The sequence below is a fragment of the Physeter macrocephalus genome, chromosome 4, assembly GCF_002837175.3.
Source record: "Physeter macrocephalus isolate SW-GA chromosome 4, ASM283717v5, whole genome shotgun sequence".
Classification (NCBI taxonomy): Eukaryota; Metazoa; Chordata; class Mammalia; order Artiodactyla; family Physeteridae; genus Physeter; species Physeter macrocephalus.
The window spans coordinates 100480393-100505159 of NC_041217.1; the positions used below are offsets into that span (position 1 = coordinate 100480393).

Sequence of the window (24767 nt, forward strand, 5' to 3'; positions counted from 1 at the left end):
CCCCACAGCATTGGGAACATTGGGTGGAGACTGAAGAGAGAGCCTGAGGGTTCCGGGACTTCCTGAGGGACATGAAATGAGACAGTCAGGTGCTGTGCAGGCATCTCTCATCACCCGGATCACGTGGGCATCTGCTAAAGATCAAAACAAGCAGCAGATGACCTGCCCAGGCCCAGAGCCCATCGTCCTGGCCCTGCATGAAAAGGCCTTTGAAGTCAAAGGGAGTTCTGTGCACCTGGGTCGGCCCACAGGTGAGTGGAAAGGAGAGGCAGGTGGCCTAAGGGGACGGCAGGTTTGGTTTCTATGACGCCCAGCGCTGGGGAAGGGGGAAGGCGGTTGCTCTGTGCGACACCCTCTCCTGCGAAGCCGAACATCAGCTGGCCCACAGACCCCTACAGTAGGTCCTGGGCACCCGGTTTCCTTTTCTGCCCTTCAACTCCTCTCACTTTGGCTCATTTTGCTCCTTCCACAGATAAAGAAGGGCTGTGCTTTAATATGTGACCCTCCAATGTGCTGCCTTCGGCCCTACAGAGCAGCCCACTCTCTCCCTGCCCCTCCTCTCAGTCCTGTGGCTGAGGCTGTTTAATGTCCCCAGGCCCTGGGCCCAGCTGGGGCCCAAGTGGGGAACTGAAGGACAGCCCTGCTAGCAGCTCACCCCCGAGTTGGCCTTGGGGCGTGTTCCTCTCCAACTACATCCCCAAGTCTCAGGACCAGCTCTCGCCTTGTCCCCTGTGAGCAGGTTCCCTCCTGTGCTTGGACATGACCCCACTAAATCCCCTTTGCCTCTTTCTGAACTTTCCGATCTTCTGGTCATTTCCAGCCCATCCTCTCAGAAGCCTTCCCTGACTCGCAAAGGGGGTTGGAGCCTCACTGTGGTGCTCCATAGCTCCCCAAATTTCTCCTCTTGTGATGTTCATCAGCCTTTGCCACCCTCACTGTGGGGAGAGGCCACCACTCTTCCCCAGTGCCTTGCCAGGGCCTCGCCCCCCAGTGCTCACCTAACGTCTGTGCATTAAAGAACGAAAGAACGTGTCCTGCTCCAAATCATTGACGGTTTAACCACAGAGACAATTCCCTTCACCCAGACTCATAGACCATAACGACAGTGGGGCGGGCAGCTGTGCCCTGGAGGCTGGAGTAGGAAGGTCCCTCCCTGGTCCTGGGCTGTACTTCCCGAGGCCTCACCTCTCCTCTGTGATTCTTTAGGATGAGGGCCCAGCACCACAGTCCACCACCAGAGCGTCAAGCCCTGCCACCTCCTGCCACACCTCACTCCCAGCCTGATCTGGCTTTAGCTTCTGGCCCTGTCATGTTGCCCTCTGGCCGCAGGTCCCAAACACCACATTACAGGCACAGCTTGCATTCACCAGCCAGCTGCTGTGGTCACGATACTGCTTCAACTGGAACAGACAAAGCTGAGGAGGTCTAATTTGATCTCCTAGCTTTGTATCCCAGACACAAGGGACATGCGAGGTAGTGGAAAGAGCACAGGTTCTGTTCTAGAGCTCTGGCGTCAGTAAGAGCCATCACACTTTCTAGCTGGAACTTCAGCAAACTGCTTTCTCAGAACCTCAGTTTTCTTGCCTGTAACTTGAACATAACAACACAGGCATCGAAAGGGGGTTGCAACACTTAAAGGAGAAAACATAAGAAAGCACCTAGTGCCGAGCTTAGAATTTGGGAAATTTTCAACAAATGCTTGCTTTCCTGCAGGCACCGATGCCATTGCTTCCCCTTCCGCCAGGACTAAGACCACGTCAAGGAAATGAGCTGGAAGATGCTTGTTCAATGTTGCCCTAGTTAAGACTTCCAACTGTCCTGCAATTTCTGTTCTTTCATCTTTTCTTGGTAACAGAACCTCTCATTTTTAGGCTGTGCATGGCTGCCACCAATGAAATGACATTTCCTGTCCCCCCCTTGCACATAGGAGTTGCCATGTAACTGGGACTTGGCCAATGGGTGTAGGTGGAAGTGTTGTCATGACTTCCCTGCTACCTTCTCCTCACAGCCCGAATAAGACAGTGTGGTTGGAACTCGAGTGTCTATTTCAGCTATGAGGTGGAAGCAAGTGGTAGGCTGTGCAACAAGAATAAAGGTGCATGGGTCTGTGACCTCTGGCAGCCCATGCTGGCATGGGGTCTCCTCCTGTGGGCTTCATTTACATGAGAGAGAAATTACCTGTCATCTTGTTTAAGCCACTGTTTTGAGGTTTCTGTCACTCTCACACAAACCTCATCCTGATTGATTACTCTCCTGTACCCTGTTTGAACAAGGTTCCCTACTGGATAATTATCAGAAGTGCATTGCAGGCCTTCAGCAAGCTTCCAGAGACCCCCGACAGAAGAGACTGCCCCTAGAGCATCTCGAAGCTGGCAATATGGGCTTTCAAGGGCTTGGACCTCCAGAGAGCTGGCTGCCCATCTTGAAGTAATCTCCATGGTGTCAGTTTACTCCAGAAGAGAGGTAAGAGAACCTAGTTTACTAAAGATCTACTACATGTAGTTATTCCTACATAAACAACTGGAGCCTACAGGGAACAGAATAAACTTGATAAACATTAAGAAATTATGTTAGCCTTGTTGCTTTGACATCTGCTGTGGTTCTTATCTGCCTGGTGACAGTCTCCAAAAGCAATTTACTCTTTTGTACTCACATCAGAGTGTGAGTTTGGGCCTTAACTAAATCAAATGGAGGAGTGAGTGAGAGAAGACCTAGAGCAGTATCACTCAAACTGAGGGCCACAGACTAGTGGCCTGGGCTCACCCTGTATGTGATTAGTCCACAGTGAGATAAGGAGCTTGTGCCAGAAGGTAGGTCAGCTGCATCACTAGGCCCATCATCTCGTTCTGCTGACATTTTTTTTTTTCACAGCAAGACTTTCTTGATGGAGGAAGTGATGGAGGGATATACATTCTGGCATAAGCTCCTTATCCGGTGTCAGGCAACCCTTTGAATAGCACTGTTCTAGAATGTGATTGCTCTCTTACAGGAACACAAAAAAATATAACCCTACCACAAACAAAGTGAATCAGAATCTCTGAGGATGGGGCCCAGGCATCTGTATTTTAGTAAAGCACCATAGCTGATTCTGAGGAATATCTCTGGTGGAAAACCACTGTACAGATATGACAGCAGAATGGAGGATAGTATCGTCTTCTCAGGAGCAAAGCAATGTGAACATCTGTGCACACTTGCTTTAAACTTAAGCTTCTTCTTCTGAGCACAACATTTTAACAGGGTCTTTCCTTCTTTTTTTCATATACTGATACAAAAGAGGAAAAAGAATTTCCTGCTTTTTCTTCCATGACAGAGCCCCAAGCACCGTCACTGTTGGCATCAGATGCCTTTAGCTGCATGGGAAATTTGGTCCTTACAAAAACAGGACAATGGTCCCAGAACGGTGACGCCTTCCGTGCATGACTCCAGGGTGACGGACCCCACTCCCACGCCCTTACCTGCAGTTCCCAGGCTCAGGAGCACGGCCACCCAGGGGACCCAGAAGAAAATGAGGATGGCAAACGTCCACAGTGGCTGGAACAGCAGGAAAGGAGAGTTGCTGATGGCTTTATTTGTGACTTGGAGAAGTTCAACTGTCAATTTTATTCTCTTTCTGAGGACAAAAATCAAGACGAGCAGAACTGCCTGGTGAGAAAGGGGTTAAATTATTCAAAATAATGAAGAACTGAGAAGAGCTGAAAACAAACCCTAATATTTTACTGACATCTCAGCAAACAACTCTTTTAAGATAGTTACTCCCTACTTTTATTATAATAGAATAGGCATAGTCTCAAACACTAACTGAGCATCTACTATGTGCTGATACTTATGCTAGATCCTGCTACTACAACAGTGGACAAGACATAGCCCCTGCTCTAAAGGAGCTTGCAATCTGGTCAGAGAATGAGAGAAAACGAGAATAAGGTCCTCTGGGGTCAGGGAACCGTCTATTTCTTTTTCCCTCCACAGCACCCAAGATGCTCAGAGAATGCTGAAGGACTGCAGAAGGTCAAGGGGACACAAGTACGAGGGAAGAGGACAGTGATTGTGCCTCAAAGCAACCTTCTGGAAATGGACAAATTCTTAGAAATGCACAAGCTGCCGAGACTGAACCAGGAAGAAATAGAAAATATGAACAGACCAATCACAAGCACTGAAATTGAAACTGTGATTAAAAATCTTCCAACAAACAAAAGCCCAGGACCAGATGGCTACACAGGCGAATTCTATCAAACATTTAGAGAAAAGCTAACACCTATCCTTCTCAAACTCTTCCAAAAGATAGCAGAGGGAGGAACACTCCCAAACTCATTCTATGAGGCCACCATCACCCTGATACCAAAACCAGACAAAGACGTCACAAAGAAAGAAAACTACAGGCCAATATCACTGATGAACATAGATGCAAAAATCCTCAACAAAATACTAGCAAACAGAATCCAACAGCACATTAAAAGGATCATACACCATGATCAAGTGAGGTGTATTCTGGGAATGCAAGGATTCTTCAATATACACAAATCAAACAACTTGATACACCATATAACAAACTGAAGAAGAACAACTATATGATCATCTCAATAGATGCAGAGAAAGCTTTTGACAAAATTCAACACCCATTTATGATAAAAACCCTGCAGAAAGTAGGCATAGAGGGAACTTTCCTCAACATAATAAAGGCCATATATGACAAACCCACAGCCAACACTGTCCTCGATGGTGAAAAAATGAAACCACTTCCACTAAGATCAGGAACAAGACAAGGTTGCCCACTCTCACCACTCTTATTCAACATAGTTTTGGAAGTTCTAGCCACAGCAATCAGAGAAGAAAAAGAAATAAAAGGAATCCAAATAGGAAAAGAAGAAGTAAAGCTGTCACTGTTTGCAGATGACAAGATACTATACATAGAGAATCCTAAGGAGGCTACCAGAAAACTACTAGAGCTAATCAATGAATTTGGTAAAGTAGCAGGATACAAAATTAATGCACAGAAATCTCTGGCATTCTTATACACTAATGATGAAAAATCTGAGAGTGAAATTAAGAAAACACTCCCATTTACCACGGCAACAAAAAGAATAAAATATCTAGGAATAAACCTACCTAAGGAGACAAAAAACTTGTATGCAGAAAACTATAAGACACTGATGAAAGAAATTAAAGATGATACAAATAGGTGGAGAAATATACCATGTTCTTGGATTGGAAGAATCAACATTGTGAAAATGACTCTACTACCCAAAGCAATCTACAGATTCAATGCAATCCCTATCAAACTACCACTAGCATTTTTTACAGAACTAGAAAAAAAAATTTCACAATTTGTATGGAAACACAAAAGACCCCAAATAGCAAAAGCAATCTCTTCTAATGGGTGGAACAGTTCTCAGAGCTTTCTGAGATATTGTTCTTCCTGGGTTATAATCCTCAAATTTGGCTTGAAAAAATTTCCCATTTCTTTCTTAAATCAACTGATTAATTTTTTGTTGACAAGAGGAAACAAATTACCAAAGCTATATCGAACTCCATTTATGTGATTTACAAATCTGTTAAATATGTATTTACAAATAGGTAAACATGTCTTTGATTAATAAAAATGGGAGATCGTAATTACTATTTCATTACAAAATTTTTTTTATTTTGAAATAATTTCAGACTCAAAGGTGCAAAAATAGTATAGCATATCTCAAGGCCCTTAATTTAATCACACCCACAAGTCCCTTTGCCATGCAAGGTAACATATTTAAGGGATTCAGGGATTAGAACATGGACATCTTTGAAGGCCATTACTTTGTCTACCACAGAGGAATACAAGCTTAGATGCCAGTATTACTGAACCAAGCATGAGAAGGCAGTAAGAGAGTCTGAAATTCAATATGTAAATTTTTACTGAATCTGCCAGTTTTCAGTATAGGTTGCTCATTCCTGCTCTCAGCTGGGCCTGATATGCTAAGTGTCCACTATGGTTTCTCTGACTCAGTTTCTGCTAAGAGTAAAGCCCCAATCTTCTGCCCAGGTGGAGGACCAGTAATAGCTTGTCTTCCAGGGTGGAGGATGGTGAGAGGGAAGGATCTGGGCACAGTCTAACTGCTTCTCATAGCAACCTTCCATCAGTTCTCCTGGTTTTATCCCTGTACCTCATTCTTGTCTTCCTGAGTTTCTGGCATTGCTAGTGGTTGAGTCATTTTGGAGTTCTGCACCATGAATCTGCTTGCTTCTGGCTCTGACATTCCCCTGTGTGGCTTATGCTCTGTCCAGATGACTCAGTCATTTTACATTGTTCATGTTTTCCATCTTCCAAAGTTTTGTCGAAAAAAAAAACCCCAAAACACACACACACACACACACACACACACACACACACACACACACACACACACACACACACAAAAGCAACCTTCTGTGCCTCCTCCTCTGCTGGCTTTGGCCTCCCTGTATATAAATATCATATTAAAGAAACAAACCTCCCTCTACCCTCACACCGCGGTCCAGCCCCCGTCATCTCTCATCTCCTTCACAGGCGAGCTTCTTCAAGTACTAGTCCACACTAGCTATCTGCACGTCCATACCTGCACTCATCCTTCAGCTGCCTGTAAACCTCCAGACCCCAAGACTCTCCTGAAACTGCTATCCCCAAGGTCACCTCATCTGACCTCCTGAATGTCAAATCCCAAGGAAACATTCCAGATCTTGCTTGACCTCAGCATGGCGTGTGAATCTCTTGTCCCCTCCTCTTTTCCTAAAACTTTCTCCTTTGACTTCTGTGACTGCTCTTTCCTCTGGCTCTCCTTCTACTTCTTCAGTTGCTATTTCTTGGGATCCTTCGGGTGGTCTCTCCTACTCCTCTGTGGTTTTAGAATCCTTCTTAGATGCTGATAACCTTTAAATAAAAATCTCCAGGGTCCAGTGGTTAGAACTCCACGCTTCCACTGCAGGGGGCACGGGTTCGATCCTTGGTTGGGGAACTAAGATCCTGCAGCCAATTAAAAACAAAATCTCCAGCCTCACCTTTCTCTAGGTGCTGGATGAGTAAGCACGTCAGTTACTGACCAGTCCTTGGGTGTCCTACAGTGTGTCAAACTCAACTTGTCCTGAACTGAATTCATTATCTTCATACAAAAACTTATTTCCCCTGTATTCCCTACTCCAGTGGCCCTAACTTTCCTGGACTCTCCAAGAAAAAATCAGGTTCCTCTCTTGCGTGCTTCCATTTTATCCCATACTTACCCTACTGTAGCACTCAACATACTCTACTGTAGATGTTTATTGTCTGCATTTCACATTACATCAAGCTCCTTGAGGGCAGGGCCGTCTGTTATTGTCAAGGACTGGCACAGTCCCAGCGCACAGCACAATCTCAATCACCTCGGACTCAGTTTCCCGACAGAGCTCTCAATCTGTCCTCTCCTCTCTAGTCCCACGTTGATGCCACAGCTCAAGTCTCAACGTCTCTCACCCAGACCCCAATAGCCTCCGCACCACCTTCTGCTTTTAATCCCCTTAGCCCCCTACCCCTGCCTCAATCCCTCCTCCAACCCAAGCTAAAGGGATCTTTGGAAAAGGTAGAGTCAAGGATATCATCTCCCTGCTCCAAATCCTTCAACATCTCCCCAGAGCTCCTGGATAAAGATCGAAATCATCATCACTGTAAATCAGGATCTTCCTGGCATGGTCCCTTCCCGCCGAGGGAACTTCCAGCAGGTTCCTCTCTTGTCTATGTGACCCCTCCCATGCTACTCCCTTGGCCTAAGATGCCCTTCCTCTTCCAGCTGGGCTTGGGCATTGCTGCCCTCAGGGACCTCATAATCAAGTGGAGGAATGTCAGAGGGCAGTGTGGGATAAACTGTGCAAAACTGCTCCCGGGGCTGGGAGCAGGGCCTCCTGCCGTAGCTGTGGGGACTGGCCTGAGGAGCCAGGGAAGATGCCCGGAGGAGACAGTAGGAATTTCCTTCTCTGTGTTCTCAATGCCTAGCACAATCAACAAGGAAGAGGGACATTTTTTGTTGTTGTCGTTTTTTACTAAAAATTTTAATGAGGCAAAATGATACAATTTTTAGGCAAATAAACTTGGCTTCTAGCTCCTGAGTGGAATGGTAAAATGTGTGTGTTTAAATGCGTGTGTGTTTTTCAACTATATTTTATATATATATATATATATATATATATATATATATATGTATGTATGTATGTATAAAATGCTCGCCTCACGTTCAAAGTACACCAGGATATTGACCACAAGTGATGAGTTAACTCTAACCCGTCACTTCCCCAGTCTCAAGGGAGATCAGCATCACCCACTGGGGATGGTGCTAGGGGTGCAGGCTGGGCAGGGTGGACAGCAGAGCTGACTCACCACAAGGGTCAAGCCTCAACTTCACCCTTCTGGGCTCTAAGCTGCAAACTGCTGCACCTCAGCCTGTGCCCCTGGGCTGACACACTGAGGCGAGCATTCGATGCCATTCACCCCATTTTCTTCATCGCTGCTAGTGGTTTTATTGAAACCACTGAGATAACTTTCCTAGGCAGCCCCCCTCACAGGCCGCCATCTCTCCCCGTGCACCACGTCACGGCGTTGCCAGCCCTGTAATGCATCTCCTCGTGGGGCGTGTGTTATCTTTGTGCTTTGTCTTGCCAGGCCCACTGCTTAGTGCAGGGCCCTGGGCATAACAGGCGCTCGGTAAATGGTGATGGTGACAGAGAAGCTAGGGCTCTTATGAGAACAAGCTCCTCAGCGGCCCGTCCTTGGCCGGGACTGAGCAGCAGTGACACGTGCGCTGAATGGAGGGTGTGCGAGCCGTGGTACGCTTCCTCACCTGCGCTCACAGCCTGCCCTTTCCCTAGCCTTACACTTGGTGAAGAGCTTTCCCCCGACCCTGGCATCTGGCGGCCATTAATGGTTCAGTGTGAGAAGACAAAGGGAGCCCTGTGGAGGGCTGGGGCTGGGGGAAGGGGGAGAAGCCAGCTCTCCCGGTTCCCAGCCCGGCTCCTCCCCGCCTCTAGTGCCCAACAGCCCAGCACACACGGCCTGGGGTGCGGGGGGGCCTTTCTTCTCCAGCCTCCTGCACATGCCCTGGCTCAGCTACGGGGGTGGCGGGGGGGGCCTGGTCCCAGGAAGAACCAGGAACTTTGCTTTATCAGATACTTGCTCACTGAGATGCAGTTCACGTGACAAACACAAACCTGACACCTCACTAGAGAGGAGAAAACGGGAAGCCTGTACCAAACGTGAGAAACGAAGGATTCCCTTAGAGGAGAGAGCTGAGCTGGTGAGAGAATCTGCCCTTGCGGAAAGATATAATGGGCGCGTGGAAACCCCGGCTGCCATGCCTCCATGAAACGGTTAGCAAGCGACACACCAAAGGATGCCCGTGGGCCACCTGAAATCAGTTCCCGACCCTCTCTGGGGCCCTGTGATTCCAGAACTGCTATCAGCACCAGGGGAGGGACCAGAATGATTTTCAGTTGCCAACCACCCTCCCCCAACAACCAGTATCTCCAGGCTCAATGCTCTCTGTTTGCCTGCTCTCAACTAGGGAATTCACCAAGGAGGCAGCGGTTCTCTCAAACCAACTTAGCCTAGCAGCCGCACGTCTGGAAACAAAGGGCTCTCTGTGTTCAAGGGCAGTGCGAGTTGCCACAGCCTTGAGAGCAGAGCATCCACTGGCTAGAGGGGTGGTGGCTCTCCGCAAACCAGGAAATGGGAACGGTTGTATGTCTGGCTCCCTCTCCACGCTGCAGCGTCCACCCTATAGCCGCCTGTGGGTGTAGGCGGTTCTACTGTGTTCAAGGGTAATGAGTCAGCAAGGGTAACGAACCAACCTCTGAGATGGCGGATGTGACTTGGAACGAAGTCAGAGCGTTTACTCATCTTTTTGAAGGCTGCAATGCATTCCTATGTAGGTATCTCAAATAAAACACAAAGGCACTAGACATGTATGTACACTCACTACACTAACATGTATATACCTGCTGCAGTGAAAGAAAAACAAGTGCTCGTTGTTTTTTGGTTAAAATCTAATTATTTGGATTTCAGAGTTCTGGCCGGCTACTTGATCTACTGCTGGAAGAGTGCTTCTTACCGTGATAACTGTAGACACAACAGCAAACCCCAGCAAACACTTCATATTCTCCCTTTCTGTGTCCAATTCTGTGCTGAGGTCATTAGTGTAGTCATAATACAGCCACCATAAGACACCACAGACAACTGGAAAGCAAAACACCGGCAGAACTCAGCACGCACGCTATGAGGTAAGCACCTGCCCCTCCCTTCACACCAGGCGGCCCTGCTCAGGCAGTGGGTCCCAAATCCCTGGGGCTTTGCAGGCAATGACCGGCCCTCTGAAGCAGCTGGATGGGGCCAGCTGAAGACCTGCCAGACCTGGGGTGGCTGCCTGTCTCTGGGAGATGCAGGGAGGTGACTCCGGAACACAGATGTGTACTGTCAGCCTAGCCCATGGGTGGGGCTGGGTGTGAGCAGGGAGGAAACTACACCAACGGGATGGTGAAAGGAACAATATTAGAGTCTAAAGTCTAAAATTTCCAAATGAGCTCTGCGGGTGACAACCTCAGGGGCAGCCTGGATATTGGCTTGGCACCTACAAAACTGGGCGGATGCCCCGACATTGCAAATGCTCTGCATTTAGGTACTAAGTGCCACCTGTACCGCATCCACAGTGACGACAGGGAGGTCACAGTTGTCTTTACTAGCCGCAGGTGGGGAAGGCACCCTCACAAGCCATAGTGCGCGTCCTCCAGCACCTGCACGCTGGGTACCTGTGATCTGCAGAACTGATTGTTTAGGGGATGAAACACCTACGGTCATGCCAATTATTTATTTATTTATTTGGTCATGCTAATTATTAAAAATGAAAAAATCCTATACTAGTTCGGAAACGGCTGCTGCCTTGAGCTCCCTGCATGCCTCTGCCCCTCGGACCTTCTTCCCCGACAACTTCTGGATGGATCCAGGATCCAGCACTGAAAAGGAAAACAGTGGGCACCGGGCAGGGTCTCCGGGACCCTGGCCCAGCTCAGGGCCTGCGTTTCTTCAGATTGGCCGGAGCCTTTGCATGACAATGTGGGTACCCACGTGTCAAAGCGTGATGTGAAAATTCAGAAGACATCCTTTAAAGCAACGGTCCCCAACCTTTTTGGTACCAGGGACCAGTTTTGTGGAAGACACTTTTTCCACGCACAGGGTGGGAGGTGGGGGGATGGTTCAGGCCGTAATGCGAGCAATGGGGGCGGATGGAGAGCGGCAGATGAAGCTTCGCTCAATCGCCCGCCGCTCGCCTCCTGCTGTGCAGCCCGGTTCCTAACAGGCCTCGGACCGGGGCTTGGGGACCTCTGCTTTAAAGGGCTTCCAACAGGCATTCAACTGACTTTTAATGGTGTGGAAACCAGTACCACTCACCTGGCTGGCTCATCTGAGAGGCGGCACAGTGCAGAAGAGACAGAAGGCTGGGCAGGAACTTTGCTGTGATATGTGAGACAGAAGCAATCCTGTGGTCCTCCCTGTCCTCTCTGGGCCTGAGTCTCCTCATATGAAACATGAGGGAGTTGGACGAGAGACTCTCTAAGACCCCATGTGGCTCAGAAACGCCAGCTTTTAAGTTCTACACTTAATGGAAAGGCTTTTCATTTAATCAAGAAGAAATCAATCAAGTGGAAATACTTACACAGCAATCCCAAAACAATCAGTGCAATGAAAATGTGAACCAGAAGGGTGGTGATGAATCGGAAGGTGAACATCATGGCCAAAGACAAGGCTAGAAAATTAAGCAAAACGTATAAATTCTAACAACCACCAAGGCATGAGGGGGATGATGATGGGGCTGGAATGCCTACACCTTCCAAACGAGTGAGGGCTGAGGACTTCCTTCAATCTCTAAATATCTTGGACATCTACCAAACAAAAAAACAAGACACACCCAGGCCCCTCTCTGAAGCATACACAAGTTAGGTCTGTGACAGTGCCACTTCCTGAAAGTGCTAGCATTCTTCTTGAATTAAAAAAAAATTCTTTTAAAGCAGGTATTATTCCCCAAAACCCTAAACTTTTTTTTTCTTTTAAGTCCAAATGAACCATCTAAAATTTTTTATCAAACTTAACTCTTTTGATTTCATAACTTATCTAAAGCTCTAACTTTGTGTTCTCAGATACTCTCATTAAATATGAAAGATGAATGCCTTTAAAAATGAAAAATTTAAGATTATAAGATGTATGTACAAAAATCTGCACATCAGTTTCCAATTTGGGGGTTTTTAAGCCTACGAATTTATTCTAAGTACTTCAGTGAATTTATAAATACTATATTACTTTTTTTTCTAAACAAGAATTCAAGATTACATATAGATATTTGGGTGTAGTGGTTAAGAACATGGGTTTAGAATCAGATAGGTCTGGGCTGAGTCTCAGCTCTGCACCTCTGCTTGGCCAAGCCTCAGACCTCTCTAAGCCTCAGCTTCCTCTCCTACAAACAGTGATAGGGTTCTGATGAGGTTTAATGTGTTAACAGCAAGCACGATGTCAGGCACATCTGGGTCATAAGAAGTCTGGAAGTTACATAATGGTGACTAGTTAAGCATCCCCAAGCATTCAGGAATTAGTAACCTTTGGGTAATGAAATTATGGAAAACTCAATTTTTAAACTGGCAAAATAAACTAACACACTATTGTAAAACAGTTATACTCCAATAAAGATGTTAGAAAAAAAAAAAGAACACAAATAACAAATGTTGGCAAGGATGTGGAGAAAAGGGAACCCCTGTACACAGTTGGTGGGAATGTAAATTGGTGCAGCCACTGTGGTAAACAGAATGGAGGTTTCTCAAAAAACTAATAGACCTACCATATGATCCAGCAATTCCACTTCTGGGTATACATCCAAAAAAAACCCCAAAACACACACTGAAAAGATACGTGCACCCCAATGTTCATAGCACCATTATTTACAACTGCCAAGATACTGAAGCAACCTAAGTGTCCCTGGACAGATGAATAGGTAAAGATATGGTATACATATACAATGGAATACTACTCAGCCATAAAAAAGAATGAAATCTTGCCATTTGCAGCATCATGTATGGACCTGAAGGGCATTATGTTAAGTAAGTCAGAGAAAGACAAATACTGTATGATATCACTTATATGTGGAATCCAAAAAATGTAATAAACTAATGAATTTAACAAAAAAGAAATAGACTCACAGATATAGAGAACAAACTATCGGTTACCAGTCGGGAGAGAGAAACAGGGAGGGGGCAGGATCGGGGTAGGGGATTAAGAGGTACAAACTATTGATACCATGTATAAAATGAATAAGCTATACGGATATATTGTATAGCACAGGGAATATAGCCAATATTTTATAATAACTATAAATGGAGTATAACCTTTAAATTGTGAATCACTATATTGTACGCCTGTAACATATAATATTGTACATCAACTATACTTCAATAAAAAATGCATTGAGAGGAAAAATGTACTAAAACTATCAATACTATACTTGAAACAAGTTTCCTAATACTCACACATAGGTATATTTAGCCCATCCTCCTTTTCTATTACTGCTCAGATAACTGACCATCTCTGAAGCTACTTCATAGTTCGTTTCATGGAATTTCAGATCATCCAGCTGAAAGGAATGTTAGAGATTATGTATTATCTAGTCAAACTCCTACTTCTTCAGATGTGAAAACTAATGCCCAGAGGGAGGATGCCTGACTTGTTACACAGCTGGTAGTGTTTCCAATGGGGTTGGTTTGCCTTAGCTTGGTTCCTGATGGACTGGAAAACAAGATAATATTATCTTACAGAGAAGATATTTTAAAATATCTCAGTAACAGGTTTCCATTCAAACCAAACCCCTAGCTGCTCCTGCAAGGATGGCAAAGGGTAAAATTCCCTGATCTAGGCTCTATTCACGGCTTTCCCTTTTCCAACTGGGCACAGAAACCCTCAGGGATTATGTTTTGCCCACTAATAATCAATGGAAGAGCTGCTACAGCTTACTGAGTGTTTGCTAGGTGCCAGGCAGTGTGCATGAGCTCTGGGTAAGTCCCTCACCTTCCCTGCTCAGGCACTTTGGGCTCCTGATGAGCATGCCCTATTGGTCCCTTCCCTTCATCTCAGTACATTCACTCAGAGCCAGGAACAACTTATGGAGCTGGATGTTCCAGGCAAAGGGACATTTTATGTACAAAATCATGGAGTGTGAAAATGCAAAGTTTATTCAGAGAAAGTGGCTGAAACTTTGGGTATGAGGAGCAGAAGACGCAGGTGCTAAAACTATCTTTCTTTCCTCTTCTCTCTCTGTCTAGAGGGGAGGAGGCAAAATGTGATCAGGAGGCAACAGAATAATCAAAGCGCCAAAGCAGAGGGAGACTAAGCTAGACTGGTCTGAAGGGCTTGGCTGATTTGGGAAAGATTACGAACACGGTCTTGGTAGAGTTCTGGTGTCGGGATGCTGGGAAATGACTGTACTTAATAAATGACAAAGACAGAATAGCAAGGAGTTGACCAGGCCTCTAACCTCCCCACTTCACCCAGACAGCCCTCTAGGCAAAAGACACAGGCTGGCCTGCTGGGAAAGGTTAAGTCCATTTCCCCACCTCAAAGGGCTTCTCCTTCCCCTGTCAGTACTACCACTAAACATGCCCCCAGGCAGAAAGCAACTTCTGAATCTAAATCTGCACCATTTTGTATTCCCTTAGCCAGGAAAACTGGCTTGGGGAAATGGGTCCCAGGGTTGAAAACACTAAGAACAGGATGGAAGAGAGCCAGCAAGGTCCATGTGACCCTGTGTCAGTTCCCACTAACAAAAGGGGAGACAGATCTCAGGATCAGAAATTTGTACTTACTATATTTTATATATATATATATATATATATATATATATGTATGTATGTATGTATAAAATGCTCGCCTCACGTTCAAAGTACACCAGGATATTGACCACAAGTGATGAGTTAACTCTAACCCGTCACTTCCCCAGTCTCAAGGGAGATCAGCATCACCCACTGGGGATGGTGCTAGGGGTGCAGGCTGGGCAGGGTGGACAGCAGAGCTGACTCACCACAAGGGTCAAGCCTCAACTTCACCCTTCTGGGCTCTAAGCTGCAAACTGCTGCACCTCAGCCTGTGCCCCTGGGCTGACACACTGAGGCGAGCATTCGATGCCATTCACCCCATTTTCTTCATCGCTGCTAGTGGTTTTATTGAAACCACTGAGATAACTTTCCTAGGCAGCCCCCCTCACAGGCCGCCATCTCTCCCCGTGCACCACGTCACGGCGTTGCCAGCCCTGTAATGCATCTCCTCGTGGGGCGTGTGTTATCTTTGTGCTTTGTCTTGCCAGGCCCACTGCTTAGTGCAGGGCCCTGGGCATAACAGGCGCTCGGTAAATGGTGATGGTGACAGAGAAGCTAGGGCTCTTATGAGAACAAGCTCCTCAGCGGCCCGTCCTTGGCCGGGACTGAGCAGCAGTGACACGTGCGCTGAATGGAGGGTGTGCGAGCCGTGGTACGCTTCCTCACCTGCGCTCACAGCCTGCCCTTTCCCTAGCCTTACACTTGGTGAAGAGCTTTCCCCCGACCCTGGCATCTGGCGGCCATTAATGGTTCAGTGTGAGAAGACAAAGGGAGCCCTGTGGAGGGCTGGGGCTGGGGGAAGGGGGAGAAGCCAGCTCTCCCGGTTCCCAGCCCGGCTCCTCCCCGCCTCTAGTGCCCAACAGCCCAGCACACACGGCCTGGGGTGCGGGGGGGCCTTTCTTCTCCAGCCTCCTGCACATGCCCTGGCTCAGCTACGGGGGTGGCGGGGGGGGCCTGGTCCCAGGAAGAACCAGGAACTTTGCTTTATCAGATACTTGCTCACTGAGATGCAGTTCACGTGACAAACACAAACCTGACACCTCACTAGAGAGGAGAAAACGGGAAGCCTGTACCAAACGTGAGAAACGAAGGATTCCCTTAGAGGAGAGAGCTGAGCTGGTGAGAGAATCTGCCCTTGCGGAAAGATATAATGGGCGCGTGGAAACCCCGGCTGCCATGCCTCCATGAAACGGTTAGCAAGCGACACACCAAAGGATGCCCGTGGGCCACCTGAAATCAGTTCCCGACCCTCTCTGGGGCCCTGTGATTCCAGAACTGCTATCAGCACCAGGGGAGGGACCAGAATGATTTTCAGTTGCCAACCACCCTCCCCCAACAACCAGTATCTCCAGGCTCAATGCTCTCTGTTTGCCTGCTCTCAACTAGGGAATTCACCAAGGAGGCAGCGGTTCTCTCAAACCAACTTAGCCTAGCAGCCGCACGTCTGGAAACAAAGGGCTCTCTGTGTTCAAGGGCAGTGCGAGTTGCCACAGCCTTGAGAGCAGAGCATCCACTGGCTAGAGGGGTGGTGGCTCTCCGCAAACCAGGAAATGGGAACGGTTGTATGTCTGGCTCCCTCTCCACGCTGCAGCGTCCACCCTATAGCCGCCTGTGGGTGTAGGCGGTTCTACTGTGTTCAAGGGTAATGAGTCAGCAAGGGTAACGAACCAACCTCTGAGATGGCGGATGTGACTTGGAACGAAGTCAGAGCGTTTACTCATCTTTTTGAAGGCTGCAATGCATTCCTATGTAGGTATCTCAAATAAAACACAAAGGCACTAGACATGTATGTACACTCACTACACTAACATGTATATACCTGCTGCAGTGAAAGAAAAACAAGTGCTCGTTGTTTTTTGGTTAAAATCTAATTATTTGGATTTCAGAGTTCTGGCCGGCTACTTGATCTACTGCTGGAAGAGTGCTTCTTACCGTGATAACTGTAGACACAACAGCAAACCCCAGCAAACACTTCATATTCTCCCTTTCTGTGTCCAATTCTGTGCTGAGGTCATTAGTGTAGTCATAATACAGCCACCATAAGACACCACAGACAACTGGAAAGCAAAACACCGGCAGAACTCAGCACGCACGCTATGAGGTAAGCACCTGCCCCTCCCTTCACACCAGGCGGCCCTGCTCAGGCAGTGGGTCCCAAATCCCTGGGGCTTTGCAGGCAATGACCGGCCCTCTGAAGCAGCTGGATGGGGCCAGCTGAAGACCTGCCAGACCTGGGGTGGCTGCCTGTCTCTGGGAGATGCAGGGAGGTGACTCCGGAACACAGATGTGTACTGTCAGCCTAGCCCATGGGTGGGGCTGGGTGTGAGCAGGGAGGAAACTACACCAACGGGATGGTGAAAGGAACAATATTAGAGTCTAAAGTCTAAAATTTCCAAATGAGCTCTGCGGGTGACAACCTCAGGGGCAGCCTGGATATTGGCTTGGCACCTACAAAACTGGGCGGATGCCCCGACATTGCAAATGCTCTGCATTTAGGTACTAAGTGCCACCTGTACCGCATCCACAGTGACGACAGGGAGGTCACAGTTGTCTTTACTAGCCGCAGGTGGGGAAGGCACCCTCACAAGCCATAGTGCGCGTCCTCCAGCACCTGCACGCTGGGTACCTGTGATCTGCAGAACTGATTGTTTAGGGGATGAAACACCTACGGTCATGCCAATTATTTATTTATTTATTTGGTCATGCTAATTATTAAAAATGAAAAAATCCTATACTAGTTCGGAAACGGCTGCTGCCTTGAGCTCCCTGCATGCCTCTGCCCCTCGGACCTTCTTCCCCGACAACTTCTGGATGGATCCAGGATCCAGCACTGAAAAGGAAAACAGTGGGCACCGGGCAGGGTCTCCGGGACCCTGGCCCAGCTCAGGGCCTGCGTTTCTTCAGATTGGCCGGAGCCTTTGCATGACAATGTGGGTACCCACGTGTCAAAGCGTGATGTGAAAATTCAGAAGACATCCTTTAAAGCAACGGTCCCCAACCTTTTTGGTACCAGGGACCAGTTTTGTGGAAGACACTTTTTCCATGCACAGGGTGGGAGGTGGGGGGATGGTTCAGGCCGTAATGCGAGCAATGGGGGCGGATGGAGAGCGGCAGATGAAGCTTCGCTCAATCGCCCGCCGCTCGCCTCCTGCTGTGCAGCCCGGTTCCTAACAGGCCTCGGACCGGGGCTTGGGGACCTCTGCTTTAAAGGGCTTCCAACAGGCATTCAACTGACTTTTAATGGTGTGGAAACCAGTACCACTCACCTGGCTGGCTCATCTGAGAGGCGGCACAGTGCAGAAGAGACAGAAGGCTGGGCAGGAACTTTGCTGTGATATGTGAGACAGAAGCAATCCTGTGGTCCTCCCTGTCCTCTCTGGGCCTGAGTCTCCTCATATGAAACATGAGGGAGTTGGACGAGAGACTCTCTAAGACCCCATGTGGCTCAGAAACGCCAGCTTTTAAGTTCTACACTTAATGGAAAGGCTTTTCATTTAATCAAGAAGAAATCAATCAAGTGGAAATACTTACACAGCAATCCCAAAACAATCAGTGCAATGAAAATGTGAACCAGAAGGGTGGTGATGAATCGGAAGGTGAACATCATGGCCAAAGACAAGGCTAGAAAATTAAGCAAAACGTATAAATTCTAACAACCACCAAGGCATGAGGGGGATGATGATGGGGCTGGAATGCCTACACCTTCCAAACGAGTGAGGGCTGAGGACTTCCTTCAATCTCTAAATATCTTGGACATCTACCAAACAAAAAAACAAGACACACCCAGGCCCCTCTCTGAAGCATACACAAGTTAGGTCTGTGACAGTGCCACTTCCTGAAAGTGCTAGCATTCTTCTTGAATTAAAAAAAAATTCTTTTAAAGCAGGTATTATTCCCCAAAACCCTAAACTTTTTTTTTCTTTTAAGTCCAAATGAACCATCTAAAATTTTTTATCAAACTTAACTCTTTTGATTTCATAACTTATCTAAAGCTCTAACTTTGTGTTCTCAGATACTCTCATTAAATATGAAAGATGAATGCCTTTAAAAATGAAAAATTTAAGATTATAAGATGTATGTACAAAAATCTGCACATCAGTTTCCAATTTGGGGGTTTTTAAGCCTACGAATTTATTCTAAGTACTTCAGTGAATTTATAAATACTATATTACTTTTTTTTCTAAACAAGAATTCAAGATTACATATAGATATTTGGGTGTAGTGGTTAAGAACATGGGTTTAGAATCAGATAGGTCTGGGCTGAGTCTCAGCTCTGCACCTCTGCTTGGCCAAGCCTCAGACCTCTCTAAGCCTCAGCTTCCTCTCCTACAAACAGTGATAGGGTTCTGATGAGGTTTAATGTGTTAACAGCAAGCACGATGTCAGGCACATCTGGGTCATAAGAAGTCTGGAAGTTACATAATGGTGACTAGTTAAGCATCCCCAAGCATTCAGGAATTAGTAACCTTTGGGTAATGAAATTATGGAAAACTCAATTTTTAAACTGGCAAAATTATGTTAATGGCTGATCAAAGAGTTTATTTCATTATTATTTTTTTTTTGTGGTATGCGGGCCTCCCTCTGCTGTGGCCTCTCCTGTTGCGGAGCACAGGCTCCGGACGCGCAGGCTCAGCGGCCACGGCTCACGGGCCCAGCCGCTCCGCGGCATGTGGGATCCTCCCAGACCGGGGCGCGAACCCGGTTCCCCTGCATCGGCAGGCGGACGCGCAACCGCTGCGCCACCAGGGAAGCCCAAAGAGTTTCTTTCAGTCTTCCAAGTTTGGGAGGCAGCCGCTGTAAATAACAGGGTAAATAAGAGGCCACTACTATTGCCTACAGCAGCAGAGAGCACTAATTCGTTCAAAGAGAAGGTCAACTCTTAAAGGGGCTCATCGAGCTGAAACAGCAAATGGGAAGTCAAACGGTCACAAGCGCCTGGGGGGCTGCTTCCAGAAAGGCCGGGAAAAGGCATGATCTGGCTCAAGACCTTGACCCTCCTACAACCCAGCAGGCCTGTTCCTAGGAGGAGCTGGATACATCAGGCCAATGCCCTCTGACGCTATTTAACATGATGCACACACCTCCTTCCCTTGCTCACCAAGCAGCCTTGTGATCGGGCTTGCCTAGGGGAAGAGGGCACACGGGCCAGAGGACATGCGTTCCTGGTACTTATCATGCCCAGTTCACAAAGTGGCAATCTGCTCTGCACATCCATCCTTATGCGGAGCTGAGGGGTAGGCCCTGGAACGTGGTCACTCTCTAAGGCAGCCCCACCTAGTGAGGCCTCTGGGCAGAGAGCCAGCTGGCCTTTCCCCAGTCTTACTGCCCCCTCCTCCACTTGAACCTGAAACACTGAAAATAACTACAAAGAAAATATATGAAGTTTTATATTTAAGTCAAGAGGCTAATTTCCATTGTACAACATACATAAGTGCTAGAAACTTTGGTATAAATAGTCACTGAAATAAAATTAATTGAAAATTACCGAAGGCGAGGACACAGAGACCGAGGATTGTATCTCTTCCTGACATTATTCCACTTAGAATTCGATGGAGGGCGTCAACATCATTGATCAAAACAGATGCAAACAGGGAATAACACTCAGGCGTTTGAGGGATGCATCGATTAAACAAGGGAAAAGACTTGCTAAAACATAAAAGAATAAGTGGCAAAGATGTTTACTTAATTACTTATCTTAAGAAAAGATGTTTACTTAAAATTCTCAGCAACCAAAATGTATAAGATCTACAGTAATAAAAAGGAGTTTAACATCTTGTTTGCAGTCTACACCTTACAAAGCCAGGCATCATCTGCCACAGTGTTCAGCTGATGCCCGGATGGGAAACTGATTATGGAGACCCATAGACACCAGAAGCCTAATCTTGGGGAGTGACATTGCTGACTCTCATGTCTTGGCCCTTCCTGGATAACAAACTACCAACTCCAACACAAGAATCACATTTCTTTTAGGAACTGTTAGAGATAAGGACTGGCTCAGTCAAAAGCTGTACTAATGAAACCACCAGCTTTATTTCTATCCTCTTTAAGAAGACGTAAAAGCCTTGAGAGTTTTGTTACAAACAGAATGAGTGCTTAATAAATGAGTGATAAATGTATGAATGAAGCTGTGGTTGATAACTGCCTTGGGTAGATGAGAAAGCTGACCTCTTTTGGGGCCCTTCCTGAAATGGAAAAATGCCCAGGAATGTTCATCCTAATGAATCTTAATGAGGCCACACATACCTTCACAGCATCCTGCTCTTCTTTCCTTCTGTGGGCCCTAAACAGTGGAAATAATCCTGACCCAAGAAGTGCCAAATTATCTGACAAGTTGCTAAAACACCAGGCAGTCACCAACAGCGCATTGCCATGAAGGCAAAATGGCTTCTGAAACCCCAGCGAAGCTCAACACAGAACATACGGAAGGATCTTTCTCAGGAGTCACAACAGTATATAAGAGTTCCCAAGTCACTGAATGGTGATTTAAGAGAAGAGTAGTACAACCGAGCCGTTGTTTTTTTAAATTAAAAATTTTGCAAGTGTGATACATTCACACAGCTCAGATTCCAAAAGGTGCAATAGGATAACCTGTGAGAAACTGCACTTTCTTCTCCTTGAGCCACGGAAATACACTTCCTCACAGGCGACCGCTGTTTTGGTTTCTTGTATATCATTCTAGAGACATTTTTAGCATACACGAACATAATAGGAAATTTAAATAGGAGTCTGCTGCTGAGGCTCAAAGATAATAAAAATTATATCCCCAAATGAGATGTCAGACCCCACCAAGCAGGGCTTGTCAGAAGAGAGGTAAGAGAAAACTGGTTATTCTCTTAAATCCTTCACCCACACTGAATATAATAAGAGTGTTGGAAGTTGGAGATTAGAAGAGCATTTTATAAAATAAACTTTTAAATTTGGAATAACTTTAGTGTTCCTGAAAAATTGCAAACATGGTACAGAGAGTTTCCATGTACCTTCACTCACCTCCACCTAATGTTAACATCTGACATAGCCACAGTACATTTGTGAAAATTAAGAAATCAACATTGGTGCTACACTATTAACTAAACCACAGTCTTTATTTGGAAGTCACCATTTTCCACCAATTCCTTTTTCTGTTCCGGAATACCACACTGCATTTATTTGTTGTGTCTCTCTTGGTCTGTGACAGTTTCTTAGTTTTCCCCTATTTCTCATAACCTTGACACTTTTGAAGATTCATGGTCAGGTATTTTATAAAATGTCCTTCAAGCTATAGAATGACCCTCATATTTTCTCAGGATTAGGCTGCAGTTACGGGTTTATAGGAAGAAAATCACAGAGGCGAAGAGCTATTCTCAGAGGATCACATCAGGGGACACGACAGCAACATGACACCACTGCTGAAGTTGCCCGAAATCACTTGGTTAAGGTGGTTGGTACCTGCCAGTTTTCTCCATTGGAATGTGACTATTTTTCTCTTTCTACACTCTGTTCTTTAGAAGTGACTCACTAAATCCAGCCTGCTCTCAAGAAGAGGGAAATTAAGTTCCACCTCCTGGAGGAGGAATATCTACACACATTATCTGAGATCCTCTGTAAAGATTTATCCCATTTCTCCCATTTATTTATTTACTTAATCAGTCATTTATTTATATAAGTATGGACTCATGGATATTTACTTTATCATCAACCCTAGTACGTAGCTTCAAAATTGCTAAATAGTACCCCGTGAGAAACAAATTTACCAACAAGAGCAGTGTTTATGTACAGTATTTTAAATGTTTTGGTGTTTTGTTTTTTTTTTTGGCTTTAGCTTACGGTATGTAGTCACAGGGGTTATTTCCCAAAGTTACCTAGGCCAGCTCCTTTTCTCTCTACCCCCTTCAGTTAGGTTATGTCATACATTTATAATAAGTTAAATTCATTTGTTGTAGTCTACATTTTATCCTGAGATCTCCTGATACCTTGGTTGATTGTATTTTTTATTTGGATACAGTTGACTGTGTACAGGTGTTGGCAAGTGCATAGACTCATGTACAAGAGCAATTCTAAAGAGATGTTTTTGTTTTGTTTTGAGAGAGAGAACTGCCATGTGAATCTATCGCTGCCCCTTAGGGTGAGGGATACTACTCCTAAGTCAGATGAGAAGTGTTTCCTGGAAAACTAAGCGGCATTACAGACCTTAACCCATGGGTTAAGGTCTGAGCCCTGAGAACGGGGTGGGGCTGGTGTCCAGGACGGCTACGTGGATGACTGTGGGGACCTTAGCAGAAAGAAGCTGTGGGTAGCTGCTCAGTGACCCGGGAAAGGGGAAGGCCCGACCAGAGGAATGGGGAAATGATCAGCCAGAGCAGAGAGGCACTCGACCATGCAAGGGGCACTGCTGGTGAGAAAGCCCATTGGTGGAACTTTCCAAATAACCCGAAAAGTGCTTCATGGAGAAAGCTGGCTGGAACATCTCCCAAGCCCAGAAGACTCATCCTAGAATCAGTACTAGTCAAGTAAAAATGCTCCTGGCTCCTTCTGTCTTCTCTTCACTTTTGGTATGCCAGCCCCAAGAGTCAGAAGCCCGTTTTAGCAAGCTGGGAAAAAGGGGTGAGTAAGCAGGAGAGGAGAGAGAAGCAGAGGATCACACCTCCCCTGACCCAAGCCGTCCCCCTGCTCCTGACCCAACCTGGGGGAGGGAGAAGCTTCAACTTCCCGTCAAGTTTGAAGTCTGTCACACTGCGCTGAACATTTTAATTCCTGAATTGAAAGTGTCTTTTACCACTTAAAGTGACTGAGTCCTTACTACCTAAAAGTAACCAGAGAAGTCTTGGGAACTGTGTTTTCATCCGGGCAGAGAAAAAACTAGTCTGGCTGAATAAATGTAAAGAGACAGAGAAACAAAACTAGAGTAGCTTTCTAACTACATCCTATAGGTTATGTTTGATGTAATGATTATACAAGAAAATACACACACACACGTATACATACTTATATGTATATAAACACATAAGTCACACTTACGATATTTCCTTTTTACGGAAAAGGTGGTACACTGCATACTGCTTTATAGTTTGCTTTTTTTTTTTAACTTAATGCATCTTGTAGCTCTGCTCATATTAGAATATAAGAGATTCCTCTTATTTTTACTGAGGTAAAATTTACATATAGTGAAATGTACAGCTCTTAAACATACAGTTAGTGGCTTTTGACAAATACATATGTCAACGTAACCACCAGCCCTTTCAAGGTGCAGAACAGCATTTTTACCCCAGAAAGTTCCCTCATGCCCCCTTCCAATCAATCTCCATGCCTTTACAGGCACTATTAATCTGATTTCTATAACTAAACATTAGTTTTGACTCTTGTCTAATCCCATTTAAATGGAATCACATAGTATGCACTCTTCTGTGTCCAGCTTCTTACACTCAGCTGTCACATGTATCAGCAGATCATTCCTTTAACTGCTGAGTACTATTCCACTGTATGAATATACTACCACTTGCTTGTCTAGTCTCCTGTTGATTGCCGTTTGAGTTGTTTACAGTTTTGAGCTATTAAAAATAAAGCTGCTATCAAGGACCTACTGTATAGCACAGGGAACTATATTCAATATCTTGTAATAACCTATAATGGAAATCTGAAAAATAATATATTTATATACATACATATATGTGTGTATAACTGAATCACTTTGCTGTATACCTGAAACACTGTAAATCAACTATACTTCAGTTAAAAAAGATGCATCATCATCATCATCATCATAATTTTTAAAAAGCTGCTAGCAGGGCTTCCCTGGTGGCGCAGTGGTTGAGAATCCACCTGCTGATGCAGGGGACACAGGTTCGTGACCCGGTCTGGGAAGATCTCACATGCCGCGGAGTGGCTGGGCCCGTGAGCCATGGCCGCTGAGCCTGCAC

General features: G+C 46.1%; 1 protein-coding gene across 1 annotated transcript in view; it reads right to left on the minus strand.

The window, feature by feature from the left end:
* SLC44A3 (solute carrier family 44 member 3) overlaps positions 1–24767 on the minus strand; it is a 93352-nt gene that overhangs the window by 45537 nt on the left and 23048 nt on the right. The window contains exons 6-9 of the mRNA XM_007111412.3: positions 20360–20520; positions 18406–18495; positions 16807–16931; positions 3456–3642 (exon numbers count right to left, since the gene is read on the minus strand). Coding sequence (XP_007111474.1) covers positions 3456–3642; positions 16807–16931; positions 18406–18495; positions 20360–20520 — 563 coding nt within the window. The remainder of the gene's footprint in view (positions 1–3455; positions 3643–16806; positions 16932–18405; positions 18496–20359; positions 20521–24767) is intronic.